Raw genomic sequence first — 20935 nt, 5'->3', positions numbered from 1 at the left:
ACCCCCTTCTTCTTAACCCCCTCTATATATCACAGCCGTGTTACGATCGGCTCTGCTTTACTGCCCAGAATGAGGCTTTATTCATGGACCAGTCAACCAGATGTCTGCTCATCCAGGGGTTTCTTTTCTTTGTCTTCAATCCTGTTTGAACTTTCTCCAAAGGGGAAGGGGGGGGGGGGGGGGGGGGGGGGGATGCTGGAGCAAGCAAAATGCTTTGCCTTTTGTCTTTATCAGAAACTACCAAAGTGAAGATATGGCCTCAGTGAGGTCTAGCAACAAAAAGAGTACCTCAGTTGCATGATCAGTAAAGTGATGAAAACTAATTAGTACACTTCAAGAATGAAATAAGAAAAAATAAAATAAATAACGGATCAAAAGAATGTAGAAGGAGGATAGAAGAAATGACTCCGTGCAAAAATCAAAATCAATTTAGCAGTAATTTTAATCCTGCAAATCAAGAGATTTGTAGAGAAACATGAAAACTGCACTCAGTTCCAAAAAGACACTTTTTTTTATTTGATATGATACAACAGTTTCTGCTAAGTCTAACATGGCATTTAACAACCTCATCTTCATGTAATTTCCTTCCTTTGGTGCCCTGTAGTGGTATAAGTTTGAATCGTGAATGTAAACCTCCCTGATCAGTTGTTCCCATTGAACACATCAGTTCACATTAACTGCAGATCGATTCTGTGAGATGGTTGAACTCATCATGTGTCTAACTTTTCAGTTAATTTTGTGGTATTCATTTTTTCACATTGATTATCAAGCAGCTTTTACTTCATTGCGAGAACTGAAATATGAAGTCTATTGATCTTTGGTGAAGCTGTATGATCAAACTAAAGTGTAAGGGGCGAAGAAGCCTTTTAGGGACATCTACTGGCCAGAGAAGTGAACTGCATTTCTCTTTTTTGTCACCTTCGTGTTCCATTTTCGATGTTACTCTGAGTCTGTGCTTGTTTTATAAGATCAGTGGCAAACTGAACATTGGAGCAAAAGCATGAATCTTTTGAGCAGTGAGTTGCTGTTTTTGGCACGGTTGTCTGCAAAGAGCGAGCATACAGATACATCAGCATCACTCTGTCAACCAGAAAGACATTATCCTTTGTTTTTAACCAAACAGAAACATTTCTTGGGATACTGGGGTCATCTTTCATCTTACAAGAAGAGATGGACATGAATGCCTTCATAGTATGCACTGCACAGAATTTAAAGCCAACAGAGAAAACATAAATGGTGCACAGTCTTGACAAGACAACGGTGAACTTATATATAAAATATATATTAGATTAAACCAATGCACTTTAAGGACATGTGTCCCCAAAAACACAAGCATCCACTCTGATCTGGAAAGATCGATCTGTGTAATCTAACGCATCGACACTCAATCATCAAGGAGATGTTGCATGCAACACTTTGGGTCAGCACAGCAGTCCCTCAGAAAGCACCTCCTGCACCAGCAGCTCCTCTAGAGTTGCCCAAAGAGAGAGAAAAAAAAAATGTATTCTGAAATGACGTCATACCCACAGACAACCTCCAGGGGGCTCCATCAGGCCTTTTTTGTCCAGATCAAACGAGGGCCTGTCAAACAGAATAAGAGAGCAGACAGGAGCTCTCAAAGAAAGTTCTTCAGTCTCCAGCCAGAGTGAGTGAAGTCCTTGTAGCATGTTCACATCAAGTGTTCTGCTTTTTTCCCATTCTTGTCCACATCAACAGCAAACTCAGTTGTCAGCAGGGGAATGACAAATTGTGTTAATGTAGTTGTACTTCTTGTCTTCACAATGGGGGCAACAGAAAATAAAAAGGGTTGCAAGAGGAGCCCGCTACAACTCCTCACACCCTCTCATGCACTCATCCACATAGACATGCATTCAGGCACACACGCAGCTCCAGTGACCTCCCCCTTTAGGAATGGATATTTCTTTATCGAACAAATCCCCAGAAGAGTGTGGCATACAAACTCTCAAAAAGCTAAAAAGCAGAAATTGTCATAACACTGAGTGTTTTTCCTCTGAACCCAGGAACATCCCACCGGGTGCCCTTCATGTACAATAAAGTTGTCTAAGGTTAGTCCCCTCTCATGAACTGCTCTCTAAAAAATTGGAACAAAGTCATTTTATAGTTGCAGCTTGTAATTCCTTCCCATGATCCTTCAGTTTCCGTAATTTTCCTCTGGAAATCTTGATTGAACCAGGTGAAGGTCCATAAACAGACAAGCGACAAGTCCTTCAGTCTCCACTGTTGTGGCCTTAGCTGCTATCCTCCTGACCCAGGAGACACAATGAGCTCATAGGTCATCCTCGGCCAGCTGAGCTAGGTTGCTGGGGCGACGTCCGGCTGAGGGGCCCGACAGTGGAGGCTGGCTCCCAGCATCAGCAGGCTGGCCCCTTCTGCTGCCCTCTGCTGCCCTCTGTTTGGGAGACAGGGAACATTCACACAGCTTAAGAGTACTTCTCTTCACAACACAAACATTTAAAACTCTTATTTGACTTATCTGATGAATGATTTAATGTGAACTTGTAGTGAATAGCTCCATAATACCCCTTCTATCCCCTTGCACAAGTATGGAAAACACTCTCTGCCGTTGATAGGCATCGCTCTCTGATTTCCTTGTCTGCTTCCTGTTTTTTTTTGTACCAAATCTGTTCAACCTGAGTAAACAGAGTGAGGTGGAGAACAACTACTGGCCTGTCTGCACTGATCCACAGAGGAGAACAAGCCCAGTGATGACAGAGAGTAGTAATGGTAATGTAAAGCCCAACAACAGAGAGGAGACACTATCAGCATAGTGCAAGAACCTTGACCTGATTCTCAACACTGGGAAAACCAATGAAACGCTTGTTTAATTCAGAAAAAAGACCCCTTAAATAATTTTATATAAACGTCTGTCATTGCCTTACAGAACACTTCCTGAATGTTACACTGTCTGGTACTGCTATATATATATATATTATATTATATTTGTATATATGCGGTTCAGAAAATGATTTTCATTGACGCTAAATAAAACAAATGCCGATAAATTACAATTTTCCTGAAGAGATCTTCTAGTTTTGTAGATTCCCCTTTTAACCAGTAGGGGGAGCAATAACGCTTCTTATAACTCAAGACATCCTTCACTGTATGTTTGTTTAAATAAAAGGTTACCCTTAACTGAAGTCTTACCTCCTTTATTGAACATTAATGAGCAGACTTATTGTCAGACATGTGTCCCTTTATTCCCCCTGTTGTTAGAGTCATGAGTGCTTATTTTGTCATTAAATCTCAGAGTGCTGGTGTTCAATAATGATGGCCAGGAGCACAACCTTCAGCTACACACAAATAAACAATACAACTTAAATGTAACATCAAGGCCCCTATACGGACATTTGTTTTAGAATGCATGCACATACTCGAACCTGTGCACTTTGTGTGGTGGGAGTGTACAGCCCATTTGACACAGCTTGACAGTTTGGCCGATCGGTGAAGCCCAGTTGGACGTGGGAGGGAGAAACAGTGTGTGAGTCAGCAGGACATGGCTGGGCCACAGCAGGCTGTAAATGTGAACAAAAGTTGGTCCTTTACTATCAGTTTAAAATACCATTTGCTAGTTTATTATTTCATATGGGTGACAAAAAGAAGGAGACAACTAAAGACACCTACATCCCGCAGTGAGTACATCTCGCTGGGTCCCTGGCTTTGGCCTTGGCTGGGCAGGTAGAGTGAGGGTAAGGAGATGTTGTGAGAGTGAAGGGAGGGAAGTTTATGGCGGTCAATAGAGGCGGAGGAGTGGGGCCGAAGAGCACTGGCGGCAGACAGAGGGGGCCTCATGCAGCGGCCCAGGCTGTTAGACTTACTCTCTCTCCTCTGGTACTCAATAGGTGACTGTAAGGCTGAAACAAACAGAGGATGACGAGACAGTTCTTAGAAAGCTCCACACTTTATCCTGAATGTTCTACAAAACAGTGACATGAATAACACTAAACCCCCTATTTGTCAATCAGAAATATACAGATATTTAATAAATGCTTTTCACAGTCTGACACTGTGCTGTAATCTCATATGTCAGGCTGTAAGATGATAAAGACATTTAGGATAATAAAGACACATTTGTTAATAGTGATAACGATAAAGAAAGAAATGTTATGAATCTTATAATGAAATTCACAACAGACTTTACAGGATGTAATTACAAAAAAATACCTAATACACATGTATATCTACTAACAACTACATCATTGTGTCTAATTAGCCTTTAATTAAATTGTCTATATTGTTCATGCAAGAACCATGTTTTATTTTTGATTCCACACTGGTTTGTTTTGTTTGACAGAGAGTTAGCTTCCACAGAACAAAGAAAGTGCAATCCAGCTAAAAAAAAAAAGTTTTTTCCCATCTGAGGCATTTCAGTTGCAAGAAGAAAAAACATTAAGACAATACAGTACATTGTTCCATTATCCTTCCTTTAAGAGTTTATATTCCTTGTGTTTTTAACGGACTCCGAAGCTCCTTCAGTGAGCGATTAGTGATGCCACAATGTTCCACTGAACGGCTCAGGAGGTCCTTTGTTCCTGCAGCAGTCCAATATTTGAATGAACATTTTTAGTTGTGTTTCTGACTCATGGCTGTACATGATTATTCAAATGGTTTCAGTGGTGTTTGTTATTTATTTACCTGTTGTGTACTGTGATGTACTGTCAATATTGTTTGTTGTGTGTGTGAACTGACCAGGTGACAAATGAGTTTTCTAGTCTAATCTAATCTAATCTTATATGTAGCTCATAAATGATTTGAATAGAAGAGGAGAAAAAATGCTTCTGTTTGGGAGTTTTGCGCACAAAAAAATGTATAATACCCTTTGACTTTTCATAGACTACTAAAAGAGGGTCTAAGAGTACTGAGGCTGTTTTCCACCAGGGGAAATATTTGACTGAATATTTGACGCACTATTTTTATGATTCTCATATAGTATCTCATTAAACATTCCAAACATGACACTTCTCTTTCTAATCTTAGCTTCTTTTTGGACTAAATGGGTTTCCATTGACCAGACTGTACCATCAAACAAAGCACGTCTTGACTCACACTGATCCAGCTGCTTATGTATGATCCCTAAAAGCACAATCCATTAATGGAAAATGTGCCACACTGAAACATTGTTTATTGATCCTCAGGATGTTGAGTAGTCTTCAGAGCCTAACAGGGACTTACCATTGAGGAAGTTGCGCTGTGATTCCAAGATCTGTACAACATCATTGACCCAGGCCCTGCAGGTTTCAGGGGAGGAGGCCAGCAACTGGAAGCGCACCACACTACTGTCTGGGTTGCGTGATGTCAGCACAAAGCGGGCATCATCACCTTCCACGATAGGCTCCACCCCCAGGCAGCTCACCTGGAACGTATCACATCTGATTAGCATCTGTGAGGATTCACTTTGCTAACACATGCAAGCCTCTAAAACGTCCCTGCTGTGGGGTTATGTAATGTGTGCTGATTTAGGCAAGAGTAAGTGTGGTTCTTTTTTCTTTGAATTGGTTGTTTTCCTCACAACACAAGATTCTAATGTACTCGCTCAGTCTCACTGATCTGAGATGACTTATCCTCAGTGGGCACCCACCTTGATGCTGTTCTTAAAGATGTATCCTGGGATTGAGAAGCCTTTCTTCCTGTCGATGGGCTCACTGAAGATTACCAGCTGCTCAAATAGGAAGACCCGCCTCTCCTTGGCTCGGGACAGAAAGCTGCTGTCCTGCTCAGTGACGGTGAACGTGTCTTGTTGGAGCAGTTTGCCCTGCGCTGTGATCTTCCCCTGGTACGACAGCGAAGATAAACACAACAGCAGAGGAAGTGGTTACGGTGTGGTTTTAATGGGCTGCATAGTTGGCATCAGAAATGTTTTGAAGACTTTTAAGGATGACCTAAATTCCTGAGACGTACCTCGAAGCCTTGTAGTCTGCCCACATTCATCATGTCATTGCAACGTTTTGGCACGAAGCACATCACTTCAACCGCTTTCTGTTTTGAAAAAAAAAGTGAGGTTATTATAAAAAGCGCACTAAACTTAATTAATCCTCATATGTTGCACGAGGACACCCACCTCCAACTCCTCTGTGTCCATCCCAGCTTTGGTGTAATACTTGTGGAAGTCCTGCTCAAATAAACACAGCATGGTCACCAGAGAGTTCCAGATTTATTGCTTTGAATAAGGTGAAGACATCTGGAGGAGTATTTAAGGGGGCTGAATCCAGCTTTTATTAGAACGCCAAAGGGTAAAGATTTATATTTAGGCCAAGTTTTATTCCAGGGATGTCATTTTATGATCCTCTTCAAAGACTATTAGACGCGATTGTTTAAAACCTGAGTCTCATTATGTAATTTGTCTCTTCCTCTCTGGCTTGAAAGTTGACTGAACAGACATTATAATACAGCCTGTGTCATCTGTGTGTGTTTGTGTGGGAGCATAATGTTTACCATCTCGTGACTGACCCTGCTGTGTGTCAGACAGCTGCACAGTGGACACCACTGTGTGTGTGTGTGTGTGTGTGTGTGTGTGCGCGCGTGTGCGTGTGTGTATGTGTGTGTAAAGGTGTTGGTGTGTGTCAACAGCTCAGCAGTGCGCTGCCTTTCACCTTGAGCAGCAGCTGGTACTTCATGATCCTCTGGACGGGTTTGATGAGCAGGTCATTGAGCTGCAGCCTGTGGCCCAGCTGCTGCCGCAACTCCTGTCAGGGGAGACGGACATAACAACACGGCAACCAGTTAACATGACGGACACAGCATAAACACAACGGCCTGAGGCCACTAAAACTCATCTAACAAACGATTGATCTTTGTATATCTGTGTTGTGTTTACTGTCAATGAAAAAGAACGATCTGAATAATGTATAGCTAAAAATACAGCAACAAGGCCATGTATAATGTATGTGTATAGTAAAGGCACAGTTAGGCCTTCATGCATACTAAATGGCTTATTAACTATAGGCCTGAGTTAACTGGTGAAAAATGTGTATGCAAGGGTCGCAGATCCAAAATCATCAGCACACTCAAATCAAAAAGAATCAAAATCAGGATCTAGAATTGACTAATCGTTTAAAACTATTGAAAAAAACATCATAAACAAAGATGGGGCGTTTTTTTCAGTCATTGACCCTATTTATATACACTTGTGTTTAGGTGTGTAAATAATTCGTAGATTCAAAAATGTTTTGATTTTCTCCACCAAATTGCCACAGCCAGAAATTCACAATGTAATCCTTTGGCAATTACAGACATGCTAGTAAGGTCCTCCGAATGTGCTTGTTTTGGCAAGGACAGGCTAATATTGGTATTCTTCAGATCGGACAATATCACAAAAGCATCCCTACAGTATCAAACTGTTCAGAGGCCGTTTAAAACAATTTGAGACTACTTTTCATTTACACAACTACAACTCTACAAAAAGGTTTTAATACACAAAGATAAAATAAGAATGCAAATAAGCAGTACTTACCTCAAAATAAGTCTCGATGTACTCTGAGACGATATGCTCCGACTTGGGCTTGTTCTGACAGTATACAACATACATATGCAGACGCCTCTCCTGCAAACCAGACAAACATCTATTAAAAATATGATTCAGTTGGAACTCTGAAACAAATCAAAAAGACTTTCTCATGAGCATCACTGTGACAAAATAAAACCCTTTGATTTCATTGCATGTGAATGAAAAGCACAAGCAAGTGAAGAAAAACAACAATGAATGTTCAGTGTGGGTGCATACTGATCATGTTTTTTTTTTCTTGGAGTGGGTGTCCTTTGATGCTTTCTGGTTAGCGCCTACTGTTCTGTGACTAATTGGCATGGGAGTGCTAATATGTGAGTCTGAGCTCTAATGGAGTTATATGTAGATGAGCCTCAGGTGATGTATAATTTACCCACGTTACCCTCAGTAACCAGAGCCTTTTAGAGCCTGCAGATATGCGACTGCACCTAGCAACAGTCTGCATGGTTCTGTAACCTAGAGACCGACAAGCTGCTCCGCCTGAATATGGACGACATGTAACCCTGCACAAGACTTTTGCATGGGAAAAGTAAAAGAGTGCACAGAGCATGGAGTGTATTGGTCTGTTTATATGTTGCCTGTGTGTAAGTGAGCACACATGTTGCGTATCGGTGACACAGCTCTTGTTAAAAGCAGATTCTGCCTTTCATTAGGGCCGTGTTCCAAGTCTGCTTGTTTTCACAGTTTGACACTGGGCTTAGATTTAGTTACAAGTTCCTTTATTCCATCTGCAGCCTTTTATGTTGACTATCCTGTTGGCTGAGCGTTATTAAATAGTTAAAGAAGCTACAGAGAAGGAATGAATAAAAGGAGATATTTAGACTTTTAACTTATTCATACTGACAGAAGAAAAGCCAAGTAAGTGGAAGAAAGAAAACATCACGTCTGTCCTGCCTGCACGCGCCACCTCTTAGCCAGTAAACAGAAATCTAATTTAACTCACACACTGTGACCTTTCACCTGATCATGCTCTCACATGATACACTTATCAGTGATGTTGCATGTTTTTTAGCCATGTCTTTAGCCAGCATATATGGTAAGAAGTAGGTCGCCGGAGAAAAGCCTTCATATCAAAGAGCCTGAGCTGAGCGTTTGTTACTGCTCCTCTTATTCTTGTTGTCTTTTCTAACTGTTTTTTCCCCAAGTGTTTCCTGACCAGTCCGGCCCAGACTGGAAATCGCCAAGGGTATCGTTCCTTTGTGTGTGTGTGTGTGTGTGTGTGTGTGTGTGTGTGTGTGTGTGTGTGTGCGTGTGTTGTGAAAACACAGACATATCAGTAACAAGGAAGTGGAGGGAGAGACGCTGGAGAGGAGGAGAGAGGTACGGTGTAGAATAAACAGGAGCTCAGCGTGTTTTCTTAGCTTTATTTACACTAACGCCAAACAGCACGAGGAAGCAGACCAAGACACTTCCACTGAGTTGTGTGTGTGTGTGCATGTGTGTGTGTGCGTGCGTGTGTGTGTGTGTGAGTGTGTGTGTGTGTGTGTGTGAGTGTGTGTGTGCCTACAAGATAGTCGAACTCACATGTTTAATGAAGAGCTGAGCCAGCCTCTCGGGCTCTGCCAAACACTTCTCCAGCTCTCCCAGGAAGTAGCTACAGAGAGAAAACACACATTCACACACGAACAATACACCAAAACAGAAGGTCAGATTTGTCTCCTGAACTTTTGTTCCTTGTACTCCTCTCAGCCTCAAAATACACTGCAAATCACTGTTTGTCTTTCACATTGAATGCAACGCTAGCCAATGCACAATTTCCCTCTTGTACTGTATGTTAAAAGCAGGAACTTACTCTTTATGCCAGTCAAATATTTGGTGAATGTTTCCAAAAACAATCTTGTCCTTTCCCTTCATGTCCTCTGGTATTCCTTTGGAGTTCATTGTGGCCATGTAGCCCTGAAATGAAATGACAGAGCTGCTGTTCACATCCACAAAAAAACAACATTTAGCTCGCTCTTATACCAGTAAATAAAGCGTGTTTGCTGTAACACACAGCAGCAATCACACTCAAGTTATCGTTTCGCTTTTATTAACTTTCATACGGGAAAGATTTGTCTCTGAACCAAAATATATGCAGCTATTTAAAGCTTCAGGAGACAGATCCCCCCGCAACATAACACTCTTTAAACTAATAATTCACAAAATCTGCTTAAGAGGCAGCAGACCAGAGAAAAGAGGAGGAGAGTGGAGGAGTGATGATGAGGATTTAAAGCTCTGTCGGACAGACTGTGTGGATGACACACAGTCTCTGTCAGTGCGGTGTGTGAAGTTTACCTCCACTATGAGCCCCAGGTCTACCACATAGTGCTTCTCTGTCTCTGTAAGCTCCTTTAGAACATACCTGTGAAGATACACAGAGCAATGATTAGTGTTAGAGTAAAGTCTCTACAATAACTTTGCACAAATCCTTATGAAACTTTATTGAACAGTTACAACTTTCAAGATACTTTTTTGTTCAAGAAAGGACATGCTACCACATTGTAGATTTGCAAGAAGAAGTTTTCTGGAAAGGTATACATTATTTGGAACTAGTCCGAGGGAAAAAGGACTCATTGTTGATCTGATGCACTTTCATGTAAATAAATCTAATTCATTAGAGTAACTCACAGTGTCTAAAGAGTCAATTATTGTTGTAAGAAATAATCTTCAAATTTTTTAATTCAATGTCTCTGACTTTCAACAGGCTTTCCAACCCGCATCTTACAGTCTGAACCAGCCAATGGATTTTCTCTGTTCTCGTGGAGATGACTCATTTTGGACAAAAGTCTGGAGCGAGGAACTTCTGTCACATAACAATTATATAACTGATAACTGATAACAACTGAAAGAGATTGTAAGATCTAACATCTGTCTTATTGTGTAAGTGTACTAAGCACTGACAAGCATAAAATAAAAAAATGAAGAATTCTAATTCTTCTAAGGTTAAAATAATTTAGATTCAGTCATAACGATAGTAACTGAGATTTGACAACATGTTCACATTCAATAATAGGATTCTGATTCAATAATAATGACGATTATAATAATAATAAAAATAACAACAACAATAATGACAATAATAATAATACTATTAGGATTATGGTTATTGTTGTTATAATAATTATACTTTTAATTATTATCATTATTATACCAGGTTTGACGGTAATATGCATATTCTGCATCTCTCAGAGATAATCCTTGAGATTCAGAAACTGTTTATAAACTTGACTCTGAACCATGACACGCCAGTTATTAACATGCTAATGTGCTGAACTTGGATGGTATAAGAGAACAGTGGAAAACTAAAATGTAATAAATTTGACTTTTTCATAGCTTATGGGGAAATCAAACAACCCTTGATGACAGCTGCATTCTAAAGCTCTGCTTCATATAATGTTGTTTGTGCTTCAACACATGTATTGACAGAATATGATGAAGAATTGCATTGGCAGATGTGTGGATCTTTGCACTGATTAAACACATACATGCTTTTCTCTAAGGCACTCCTCCTCTCCTCCTCAGTGTCAGCCGCGGCCGACCATTGGCTGGAGTTGTCGTCGATCAAGATGGAGCCGCTGTCATCTGGCAGAGTGCTGCTGAACTGAGTGTCCTGAGGAGGCAGGCAGACACACAGGCAGAAGAATTGTTTATCAAAGGCCCTGAGCCAGTGTTGTGGATCATGCCAGAAAAAAAAAAGTAAGCAAGGAGAGATAAAGAGCAGGAGAGGGATGATAATGATGCAGGTTGCCAAGGTGACCACGGAGAGCAGAGGGACTCGAGGAACAGAGATTGAATGATAAGAAGATGAGATTCAGATAGTCACCATTAATGATCCATGCTGTTCACATCAGCCACAGATAGACGGAGAGAGAAAGATTGAAAGATAAAGACAAAGAGTTCAAAGGAGCAACAGGCTGGCTGCTGCAGTAGACAACAAACAAAGGCGTAAAGATTCTTGATGGAGGAAGAGGAAGACCAATGCAATTACTGCACGCCCCCTAGCAATGTCAGTACAACTCTGATGTATGTGCGAATGAATAGATGTTATGTTCTTGTTCTGCCACCTGAGGGTTCAACAGAACGTGTAAATACATCACAAAAGAATCTTTATTTTCAACCTCACAGCAACATGTACGTCAGATAGACATGCATGCAGGATAAGGCCAAGGTTACTCTGATCTAATCGATTGTGTTCATGCGTTACATACATGACCTCGTTTTCATGCTTTTTCCTGGAATTGATATCACTTCCTGCAGGGGGCCTGGTGCGAATGTAGTCATTGTGCAAACTGCAACAAAGCTTGCGAGGATTGAAATCATCCCAAGCTCAATGGATGCATGGCTCACATCTACACACAACACATGTGTTTGTGTAACCTACTTCTCCTGCACAATAAGAACACTTATCACCTTTGCACGATTGAAAAATGACCAGCTTCCACCTCTCTGTGGAAATGTATCTACTCACACACTACTTCCATCTATTTTTAAGCCATGATATTCAGCTTTTTCTCTAAAGGCCATTCACTCGCTCACGGCTGTGTAAACTTATAAAGGCAGACGTCTGTCTTCACCTAAATCCCTGTGTCCCCTCGTCTCAGTCAAGCAAGACCTCCCCACCTTAAACACACAAAAGACATATGTCTAATCCCTCAGTCTCCCCTTGCAGGCGGCAGCAGGATGGCGACATTAATAGATTGATTGGATAGATAGACATAAACAAATGGAAAAAAGAGACAGAACTTTCTCCTTTTCTCCTCTGGGCTGGTTCCACTTGTTCACTTGACATTTCTGTGATTAACTTGTTGGCGTCTACAAGCTTTGAGCTTTCTCCTCTGTCACATTGATGTGTGTGTGAGAGAGAGAAAGAAAAGCACCTACGAGATAAAGGGAAGTAGAGAGACAGGAGTGTAGGCAGAGACAGTGAGGCTCCATAAGGACCCTCGCTCCCTTCTGCTTTGTATTGCCCCGCTAGGAGAGCGCCGACCCTGGCTGACAGGTCTCCCTGGCTCCCTGATCACATCCAGATGTGCTGTGGCAAAGCCCACAGGAAAAATTCCTCTCTTCTGCTGTTGCAAAGTTTTGTTTTTCTACTCAGAGGCTCTTCGAAAAAAAAAACTGACAACAGTTTAAGTAAAAGATGAGGTTATGTGGGTTTTTTTGTGTCTCATCTTTAAAAGCTCCATTATTCAAGAAAAGGGACGGCACAAATTTGCTTGTGTTAAATCTGAAAGATTATTCACAAGGAAAACAAGTGCTTTTAGCGAAGTTTTCACTACTCATTTATTATTTTTATTATTTATAGTTTAAACTATGGGTGGTAAAACAATCCACTCACTGCTGGAATGCATAAAATCAAGCAAATCAGAGGTATTAGAGTGATACAACAGGGATTTCCATATAAATAAATACTACACTTCTAGCTTTAAAACAGATCTTTTAGCGCCAACGTTCAGGCAACATAGCCAACAATATTTGCTGAAGAGTGAAACATATTGTGTAAAAGTATTGACATTTTAAGCATGCTGCATCACCATTTTCTCATTTTGGGTTTGATGGCGCAGACGATTCAAAGGGACCATATATCCTCATGACGTGCAAGCACAAATCAAAGATACTGCATGGAAGTCTCTGGTGCCGGAACTGCAATTTAACAGCACTGATGCAAGGGGCTGCTTCTAAGAGATCTCACAATAACAGCACAGCTCGTTTCTTCCCCTGTTTCAATACTTCGCCTTAATTATTTGTTTTATGTATAGGTTGGTGATATGAAAGACTTTACAAGCTGCTCCTCACGGGGGAAATTTAATACAGTATGTGCTCTGTTGCTCTAGCTTCTTTTATGACACCACACCTTGTTTAACTACTGACACACACAATCGCAACAACTATTCTATTGACCGAAAAAGAAACTACACAAATAAAACTTTTCTGCTAGGGTTGTTTTATTAGACTCAGCTGTGTGAAGAAGAAGAAGAAAAAAACACCATCCAACTATTAACCACTGGATATGAGGCATTTAAAGCTGCAGAGACAGGAACCACCGCTCTGAGATATCTGACCTACATAATTTCATCTCTTTGCTTCTACCTCTCTCTACCTCTCTGACCATCTCGCTCTCTCTCTCTCTCTCTGCCAAGATTGGCAGTGAAAATACCAAAGCACCGAGGTCATCCCTCTGATGTAATCATGGCTTCTGATGTGTTGTTGAGACTGAAATCAGGCTTTTAAGTGCTCTGGTGTCAATTTCACTCCAGGAGACTCTCAAAAGAGTTCAAACCCTTGGGTATCATCATTGATTGGCTCTATATTGATAAGGTTTAGGCATTGCTGACTCATGCATTATTACTGCTGCTCAAGTGAATCCCATTTTCTGCTTCTCTAGAGGGACCCTCAAACTCGCAAGTGTTTGATGGAAAAATGAAAGCGTATGTGCTGTACACAGCGTTCTTTGTCCATTAACACAAGTGGAGTCCTCTTTCATCACATCTGCTGTTTTCATGCTATTTCCTCTTTTTTCTCCGGGCGTGTTCTTTTTTGAACATCTTGAATGTGAGTCATGCATCACATAGGTCGCTGTCAGACGCTGCCCTCTGGCCCTGTGGTGCATCGATCTGCTCTGAGAAAGCCTTGTATTCATTAAGACTCCCTTACAAGTGTGCGTGTTTGCATGTGTGTCTATGTGTGTGCCTATGTATCTTGTTTGCATCTGTGGTCAGGTGTGTGTGGTTGAAGAAAAAAGTGTTGCTTTGTCTATCTTGATAGTAGAGCAGTAGTAGTATTAGTTATTTGTGGCTCTTGCTGGAAGGCCATGCAGACAAAGATGAAGTTTTTCCTCCATTCTGTCAAAAATCAGTACTTTTACTTCATTCATAAACACTGATCCTGTTTGATATTTTACGTTTTTAAGTTTTATAGTACATCCTGCAGGCTGACCTGGGAGTCTGGCAGTGACGTGCAGCCAATCAGCGAGTCGGTGATGTAGCTAGGAGCCTGCAGTGTGGCAGGCGACAGGTCCTCGGGGCTCGCCAGACCATCTTTCCACTCCTGGAACACACATACACATATAAACAACACAGGATAAACATTACAGAGAATGAAGGTAGCAATGCTCATGCAAGCAGACACAGAGAGACGTGCAGAGACGCACAGGCAGCGACACAGAGAGCACATGAGTCACAGGCAGCGTGAGGTCCTGCAGGCTGAGCCAGCAGTGCTGCTCTTATATAACATCTCCACCTGTCATGATACTTAGTGCAACTCTACATCAAACCTGTGTCTCTGCTAATATTCAAAAGCTTCTTAATACAAACAAGTTACAGATAGGATGTTGGCTTTGGCTTGTGTTTATATAAGGCTGACACTTTGCATGTTTACCTCAGAACCAGTTTATAAGACGGCCTTGTGATAAGAAAGTGTGGGAACTATTCCAGTTAAGTTTACTTAAGAGGTGGTTCATCTCGCATACTTTGTCTTGCTTAATCAGTTCCTGTGACCTTGTAAAAGGAGGCTATATGTAACAGTTTTTAACTTACCAGTTCTCTGTGGGTTACAGGCAGGATGGTGAAGGTATCATCAGGCCTCGGGGGGGTGCCCAGGTCCAGGCTGTTGCTGTGTGACTGAAGAGGAGGAGGCTTTCCATCGAGCTTGCGGACCTGACGCTCCCCTTTGGCCGTGGCCCCAGCGCTGAGTTTGCGCACAGGGTTTGTGAGCCACTTCTTCAGGGTGCTCACAGAGCGTCTGGAGCCCGGAGAGCTCGGGGCCGAGCTGCCGGAGGCCTGTGGCGGCAGGGATGCCACGGATGTGGAGATGCTGCCCTCGCTGCCTGCTGCAGAGTACGAATCTGAAGGAAGGAAACAGATAGAGATCAGACATTTATCTTTTAAAGCATCGAGTGTCTGATGATTGCATAATGTGCAGATAAATAAGAGTCAGAGGGCAAAGCACATCCTGACTCTGCTAGACTTCACTTTGAATGAATCCAGTAAAACACGGACAAATAATAGCATAAAATCAAAAAAGAAATGTTAAGGCAACAGAATTCCTCTTTGACAGTTAGATAAGGGCAGCAGTGTTGGTCAGTTAAAGGTGATTGAGGCAGACATGTGTCAACACCCGGAAAAAGAGGTACAAAAGAGCTATAAAACGAGCGTGTGGTTGTATAAATAGCCCTGTTCTCCAAACACAGCTGCACCATAAAAGATGGTATGTGCTGTTTATACTAAAGAAATCATGATTTTTTTTATTTTGGCTCCGCAGCCAATCACATCAACAGCTCAGAGTGTGATGTAGGAAGTTAGGGTGGTCAGCTTTAAATGTAAAAGAAGAAAAAAATGCTCCAGACCAGTTGCAGGCCGCCTGCTGCACAGAAATGTCAGGAGGACATGGGAAGTGGGCTACGAGGTGGGGGTGAGCTGGGACCGGACATCCACTTTAATCCTTTGTAGAAAGGAAGATCCTTTGCTGGGGGACTGTTTGTTTTTTCTGTCTGGTCCTCAATTCCCATCCTGCCTCATCCACCCAACCATCACCACCCTTCCTCAGTCTTGAGATAGCTTTCCTCTGAGCTCGATGTCTGGAGTGTTTTATCTGTAGCTGTCCGCTCTGGCCTCCCATTCATCTTCTTGCCCCGGAGCTGACCCTCTGACTTTTGATCACAATTATTTTACAAATGGAGAAACACTGTCTCCGGCTTGGATTCTCCACCATGGTTTAGCTTTTATCGTATTCAGCTACTAATTCACACCAAACACAAGGTGAATTTAAAGGAAATTGAAGGACTTTACTTCCAAGGAAATTGACTTTAAAAAAAAGTTTGCACACTTAAATAGGGTTTGCCTTTGTTTATAAGAGACAACACTGACCTAATTACTTATGTAAGCCTCAGAGGAAGATCGTATCGCTGCACTCACTCCGCAGGGACCCAGACTACAGAAGCCACACTGGCATGTTTAGACAATTATGTGAGTGTACTGCCTTAAACACAGAGCCTGAATACATTATCATAAAACGCCTTAAGTATCCATTGAGCTTTTCAATACATAACTATTTCTATTTCTTGTCCTCAAAAATGCAATATGGGCACTGTACCAATCAATGAAAAATAGCGGCGTAAATGTGTCCCTTACTCTCCACTGCTCAAACCACAGTCACAGTGTATGAGAAATGGCTAACACATGTCTTCAATTGCATATAACTTTGAGGGAAATTACTGTTTGTGGCTCCTAGCCGCTACAGCCAGGCTCCTTGTATGTATCAAAGCAGCATTTCTTACAGTATCTCTTACTACATGTTTGGCCATTTATGTTCATGCTCCACAAGAAAGACTGTAGAACGTAAACTTTAAACAATCACTGTATATGTCAAAGAAAGCATCAAGCATCAAGCATTGTGAAACATCCTTGCTGAACTGAAGAGAGCGTATGAGTTCTGTTGAAATTTATGGCTGGTGCTGTAAAAATCCTGAAAGCCATCCTTCAAAGTCAGAGGCATGTCCAGCCTTCTTCTTTTTTGTTACTTGGGTGGCCAAACACTGACTTATGTAGGTGGGGGACATGAAGTATGATGTATGTATACAATTTAACTGACTTAATTTTAAAAGGAGTTGCAAAATATTGATCTTCTAAAACTAATTCTTTAAAAACTCAAAAGAAAGATGTGTGTTAAAAGACACAATTAAACAAACTATAACAAAGGGAATGTGCCACTTTAACAACAAATACATCTACTAGCAGCCTGCCGCAACGCAGCCCTAATAGTTGATGTCAACATAAAGATTGTAAAAATGTTGCGCCTCTGATTTGAAGGGATGGCCAATCAGATTTTTTAGAATAGTGCCACCCCTTTGGCAAAGCATACACAATCTCTAAGGGAAGTGAAAATGATGCTGAACGAATGTGATAACCTCGACCCCAGCTTTTCTGACCTCTAACCAGGTCCAAGCCCAGAGGTTTGTATTTCCCAGAGTTGCCTGCTCAGGTTAAGTCAGACAGGCCATGGGTTTAGGGGGTCACAGTTCAGGGACACAGGCAGTAACAGCGTTTCTAACCAGCTCCAGACATCAGCTGAGATAGCTTATCAGTGGCTGGGGGAAGAGAGGCTGACACTGTGTGTGTTTATGTGCCTGGAAGCAGTTAAGTGCTGCTTCATGATTTAAAACCCAGGGTCAGAAAGACACAGTACAGATTTACTATGTGCAGCATGTGGGTAATTTACTGGTTTTATGATGAAGATCGTTATGTCTGCATTCATCACTATAGCAACTCTACAGCTTCCCTACAGATCCTAACATATGCCTTTTTCTTTTTTTTTGACCCTGGAGAGCTAATCTGTTTTTTATGAAACCATACCAGCCATTACAGACACTTCTATAACAGCTTTTTTTTTTTGTTTCACATTAACAGCAGGGAAACTGTTAAACACAAAGGGAGATGATGAGCTTCCCCTCAGAGAAACATGCCTCTGCTCAAGATGAGAGGAGTTGATAACATTATACACCTACACAGAGGAAGTGGAGGAAATAAAACAATCCTTCACACACTCGCTCCGTCTTGACGCATGCTAATGGCACCTGGTGACATTTGTCTTCATAACAGCGCTGCAGAGCAAAGATCGCCCAGGCTGATTTTGTTAATGCAGCTTAAGTATTGTTTATGTGCTGAGGATAATTAACTGTTGAAGGCACAGAGCAGCAGGACTGCATTAAGCTGATCTGATCTGCAGTGATCGGTTGATGCTGGGTTTCACCAGTCGCCCACTTGCTGTCTGAAGGGCTGGGCTGTGGGCCCTGGGTGGGAGGCTTGCCCAAAAAAGTTGCTGTACTATGCAACTGTAGAGCCAAGTCGGTTTCTGCAGCAAAGTGGTTCCAGATTTTCTCTTGATGATTCTCACACTCACACTGTTCAGTATGATTATATTTATTGCATAACGGCAAATCTAATTTAAGCAGTTTATGTTCATTTATTCATAATGGGATTTCTACACACAACATGATTTACCATCTTGTTCCAGCACTACATCAAGCTGCTCTGTCTGGTCTTGTTTTTAAAGGTCTGCAGCTGACACTTGTTCTCTTATTTGAATCATCATTTCCCCTGCTCATAAAAAAATGTGCGAAAGAAAAAAACAAATGCCTTTCACACCACAACCTGGACATACACATCAACACATCCATATTCACACACATAAACATCTCTCACCTCACTCTTCACCTCTACAACACCATCAAGCCTGGGTCTGTTTCTAAGTTTATTTTATCATTTATATGACGCTATAATGAGAATATTTGCCTTTATATCAATGTTTTGTGTAGTGTGACAGAACAACAACATAAACAAAAGTGAGTGTAAGAACACACTGAGAAAACAGAAAACATAATAAAGCAATTTCAATACGTTCATGGAAATTGCATGGGTAGCTTGCATACAGTCAATTGTCATGTGCTAATTACAGGATATAAATGTCATGACCCCCTCCCGCTTGCACTGACTTTTCTTCCGTATTTCCTTCTGCGTTCTCACATCAGCTTACCCCGACTTCACTTGTAAAATGTATTAGGGATCTCGTGATTCAGGGTAAAAATCTGAGTGAAAATTTTGGCTGTTTGCTTTTGTTTCAGAATAGGTTTTCAAGAGTTTTGTGCAATTGGTAGTGTGCTGCACTATCGATAAAATTGTAGTTCTGGAAAATAAGCTTCCCTTGTTGTTTTGAAAGAAAAAACATTTAATTCCAAATTCACATGACGGTAAAGGTAGGTTTGAATTAAGAAAATGAGGCTAATAAGTGGCAAGCACCCTTACATTTGTTGGTGGATATCCTCTTTGTGTTTGTCCTATTAAAGAGTCTATCTCCGTTTATTGATCACTTGATAAGTGAGCACTGCTGAGCCAACAGATCAGGTTAAAACTGTTGGCTGTAATGGAGCAAACTTGTTCACAGCTACTCCACTCAGAAGCTCTCTCTCTCATTCCTGCTGCCTCTCGGGATCATAAAGGCCATTTAGGCTTCACTTACTAATGTTTTTGGGATGGCTGTCCACATTTTTAACTGCAGACTGTTTATTCTAACCCAAGCTTTCCAGTGTCGTATCTGGAATAGCGAAAAACATGTAGCAGGTCTGACGCAGACGGCCAGATGAGTGTAAGAGACTCTTAGAGCAAACAATCACCGCCAACACCTCAACGATCATAATCCAGGGGGGGCTGAGTGTGGCAGTCAACACATGGCACTAAACACCACCTGCGTCATCACTACAACTCTCAGCACCATCCTTATCTCCTCTCTCTCTCTCTCTCTCTCTCTCTCTCTCTCTCTCTCTCTCTTTCTCTTACACACACCCTCTATGCTCTTTAGCCAAAGCTGAACTTGCATATTACATTTCACTCACTCAGAGGAAATGGACACTCTTCCCATCAGCTCGCAGGACCTAAGGTGCACTCACTGCGCTCCGATGTGCAGACTGAACGGCCTGTGAGACAGTGAGGCACTTAGTATCTGCAGCATTAGACCGGAAACCCTCAAGCTGTCCTCTGATGAACTTTCACAAATTCATATAACAGGCCTTTCAACTGTGTGCTCTCGTACATCAGTTCATACACTTGTGTCAGTTTTGATTCTTCATGCAAAGTAGACTTTTGACCCTTAAAACTGCTGACTTATATCTCCTTTTTCTTTTATTCTTTGATATATTTTCCCTTTTATTTAGTCTCCTTTCCTTCTTGTTTTGTCTTGATTTCTTTTCCTTAACAACTTGTCACCTCAGTTATAATTGGCCATCTTCTCCTCTCCTCTCTGCACTGCAGTGCTTTTTGGACTTTGGCTAGGCCTGCTCTTGGATCAGAACACACAGCTCGCTCCTCTTTTGCAATGCCCTGCTCTGCCCAAAAGCTGCTGAGACCATCAAAATCCTGATGTGCAAAACCAACTGGCTCCAGGGGCAAAGTATATACCTCTGCCCTTCTCTTATCTTCTCCAGTGGTGATTTTTGAACATGTGTTTTTAAAATCTGCACCCACAATCTTAGAAATTCTCTGACATTTTCTAATAAGAATGTATTTTTTGATAAACAGCAGAAAGAGAGGGATGTGTCTATGAGGAGAGAAGGGATTATTTATGATATAGCTAAACAGTAAATAGAAGTTAAGTACAAACACCAGACAGAATGAATGTAAGACTTGGAACAAAAGGAGAGGAAAAGATGTTAAGGAGAAAAAGAGAGAGGTGATTAGGCCCCTGCTGCCTTTAAAATGTAGTTGAGGGTATGTGTGCAGGGCGACGCTTATTCCTAATCTTATGCATAAGGATGCAGACATGAATGCAAAAGCTCTACTGCTGTCATCATTGTGTATCTTATCTCAGGGTATTTGCATGCATAACTTTTGGAGGGACACGACAGTAAGACAGACAAGTGAACAGAGACCTCCTGTCCTCCTACTGACC

The 20935-nt window shown here is 41.6% G+C and overlaps 1 protein-coding gene across 3 annotated transcripts in view; it reads right to left on the bottom strand.

The window, feature by feature from the left end:
- Positions 1 to 424: 424 nt before the first annotated feature.
- The window catches only part of arhgef25a (Rho guanine nucleotide exchange factor (GEF) 25a), a 43764-nt gene continuing 23253 nt past the window's right edge, over positions 425 to 20935 (bottom strand). For 2 of the 3 annotated variants that reach the window (XM_029277596.2, XM_020635130.3), the window contains 15 exons: positions 15034 to 15341; positions 14435 to 14545; positions 10984 to 11108; positions 9794 to 9860; positions 9312 to 9415; positions 9044 to 9113; positions 7469 to 7558; positions 6609 to 6701; positions 6077 to 6127; positions 5917 to 5994; positions 5597 to 5788; positions 5191 to 5371; positions 3643 to 3872; positions 3393 to 3533; positions 425 to 2410 (listed from right to left, as the gene is read on the bottom strand). In XM_029277596.2, the coding sequence (XP_029133429.2) occupies positions 2288 to 2410; positions 3393 to 3533; positions 3643 to 3872; positions 5191 to 5371; positions 5597 to 5788; positions 5917 to 5994; positions 6077 to 6127; positions 6609 to 6701; positions 7469 to 7558; positions 9044 to 9113; positions 9312 to 9415; positions 9794 to 9860; positions 10984 to 11108; positions 14435 to 14545; positions 15034 to 15341 (1964 nt within the window). In that variant the 3' untranslated portion in view covers positions 425 to 2287. The remainder of the gene's footprint in view (positions 2411 to 3392; positions 3534 to 3642; positions 3873 to 5190; positions 5372 to 5596; positions 5789 to 5916; positions 5995 to 6076; positions 6128 to 6608; positions 6702 to 7468; positions 7559 to 9043; positions 9114 to 9311; positions 9416 to 9793; positions 9861 to 10983; positions 11109 to 14434; positions 14546 to 15033; positions 15342 to 20935) is intronic. The other variant, XM_029277597.2, reaches the window with a different exon arrangement.

Source organism: Labrus bergylta, chromosome 12 (assembly GCF_963930695.1).
Source record: "Labrus bergylta chromosome 12, fLabBer1.1, whole genome shotgun sequence".
NCBI classification, from domain to species: Eukaryota; Metazoa; Chordata; class Actinopteri; order Labriformes; family Labridae; genus Labrus; species Labrus bergylta.
The sequence above is the reverse complement of the archived record's forward strand: the minus strand, read 5'-3'. Positions and strand labels throughout refer to the sequence as shown.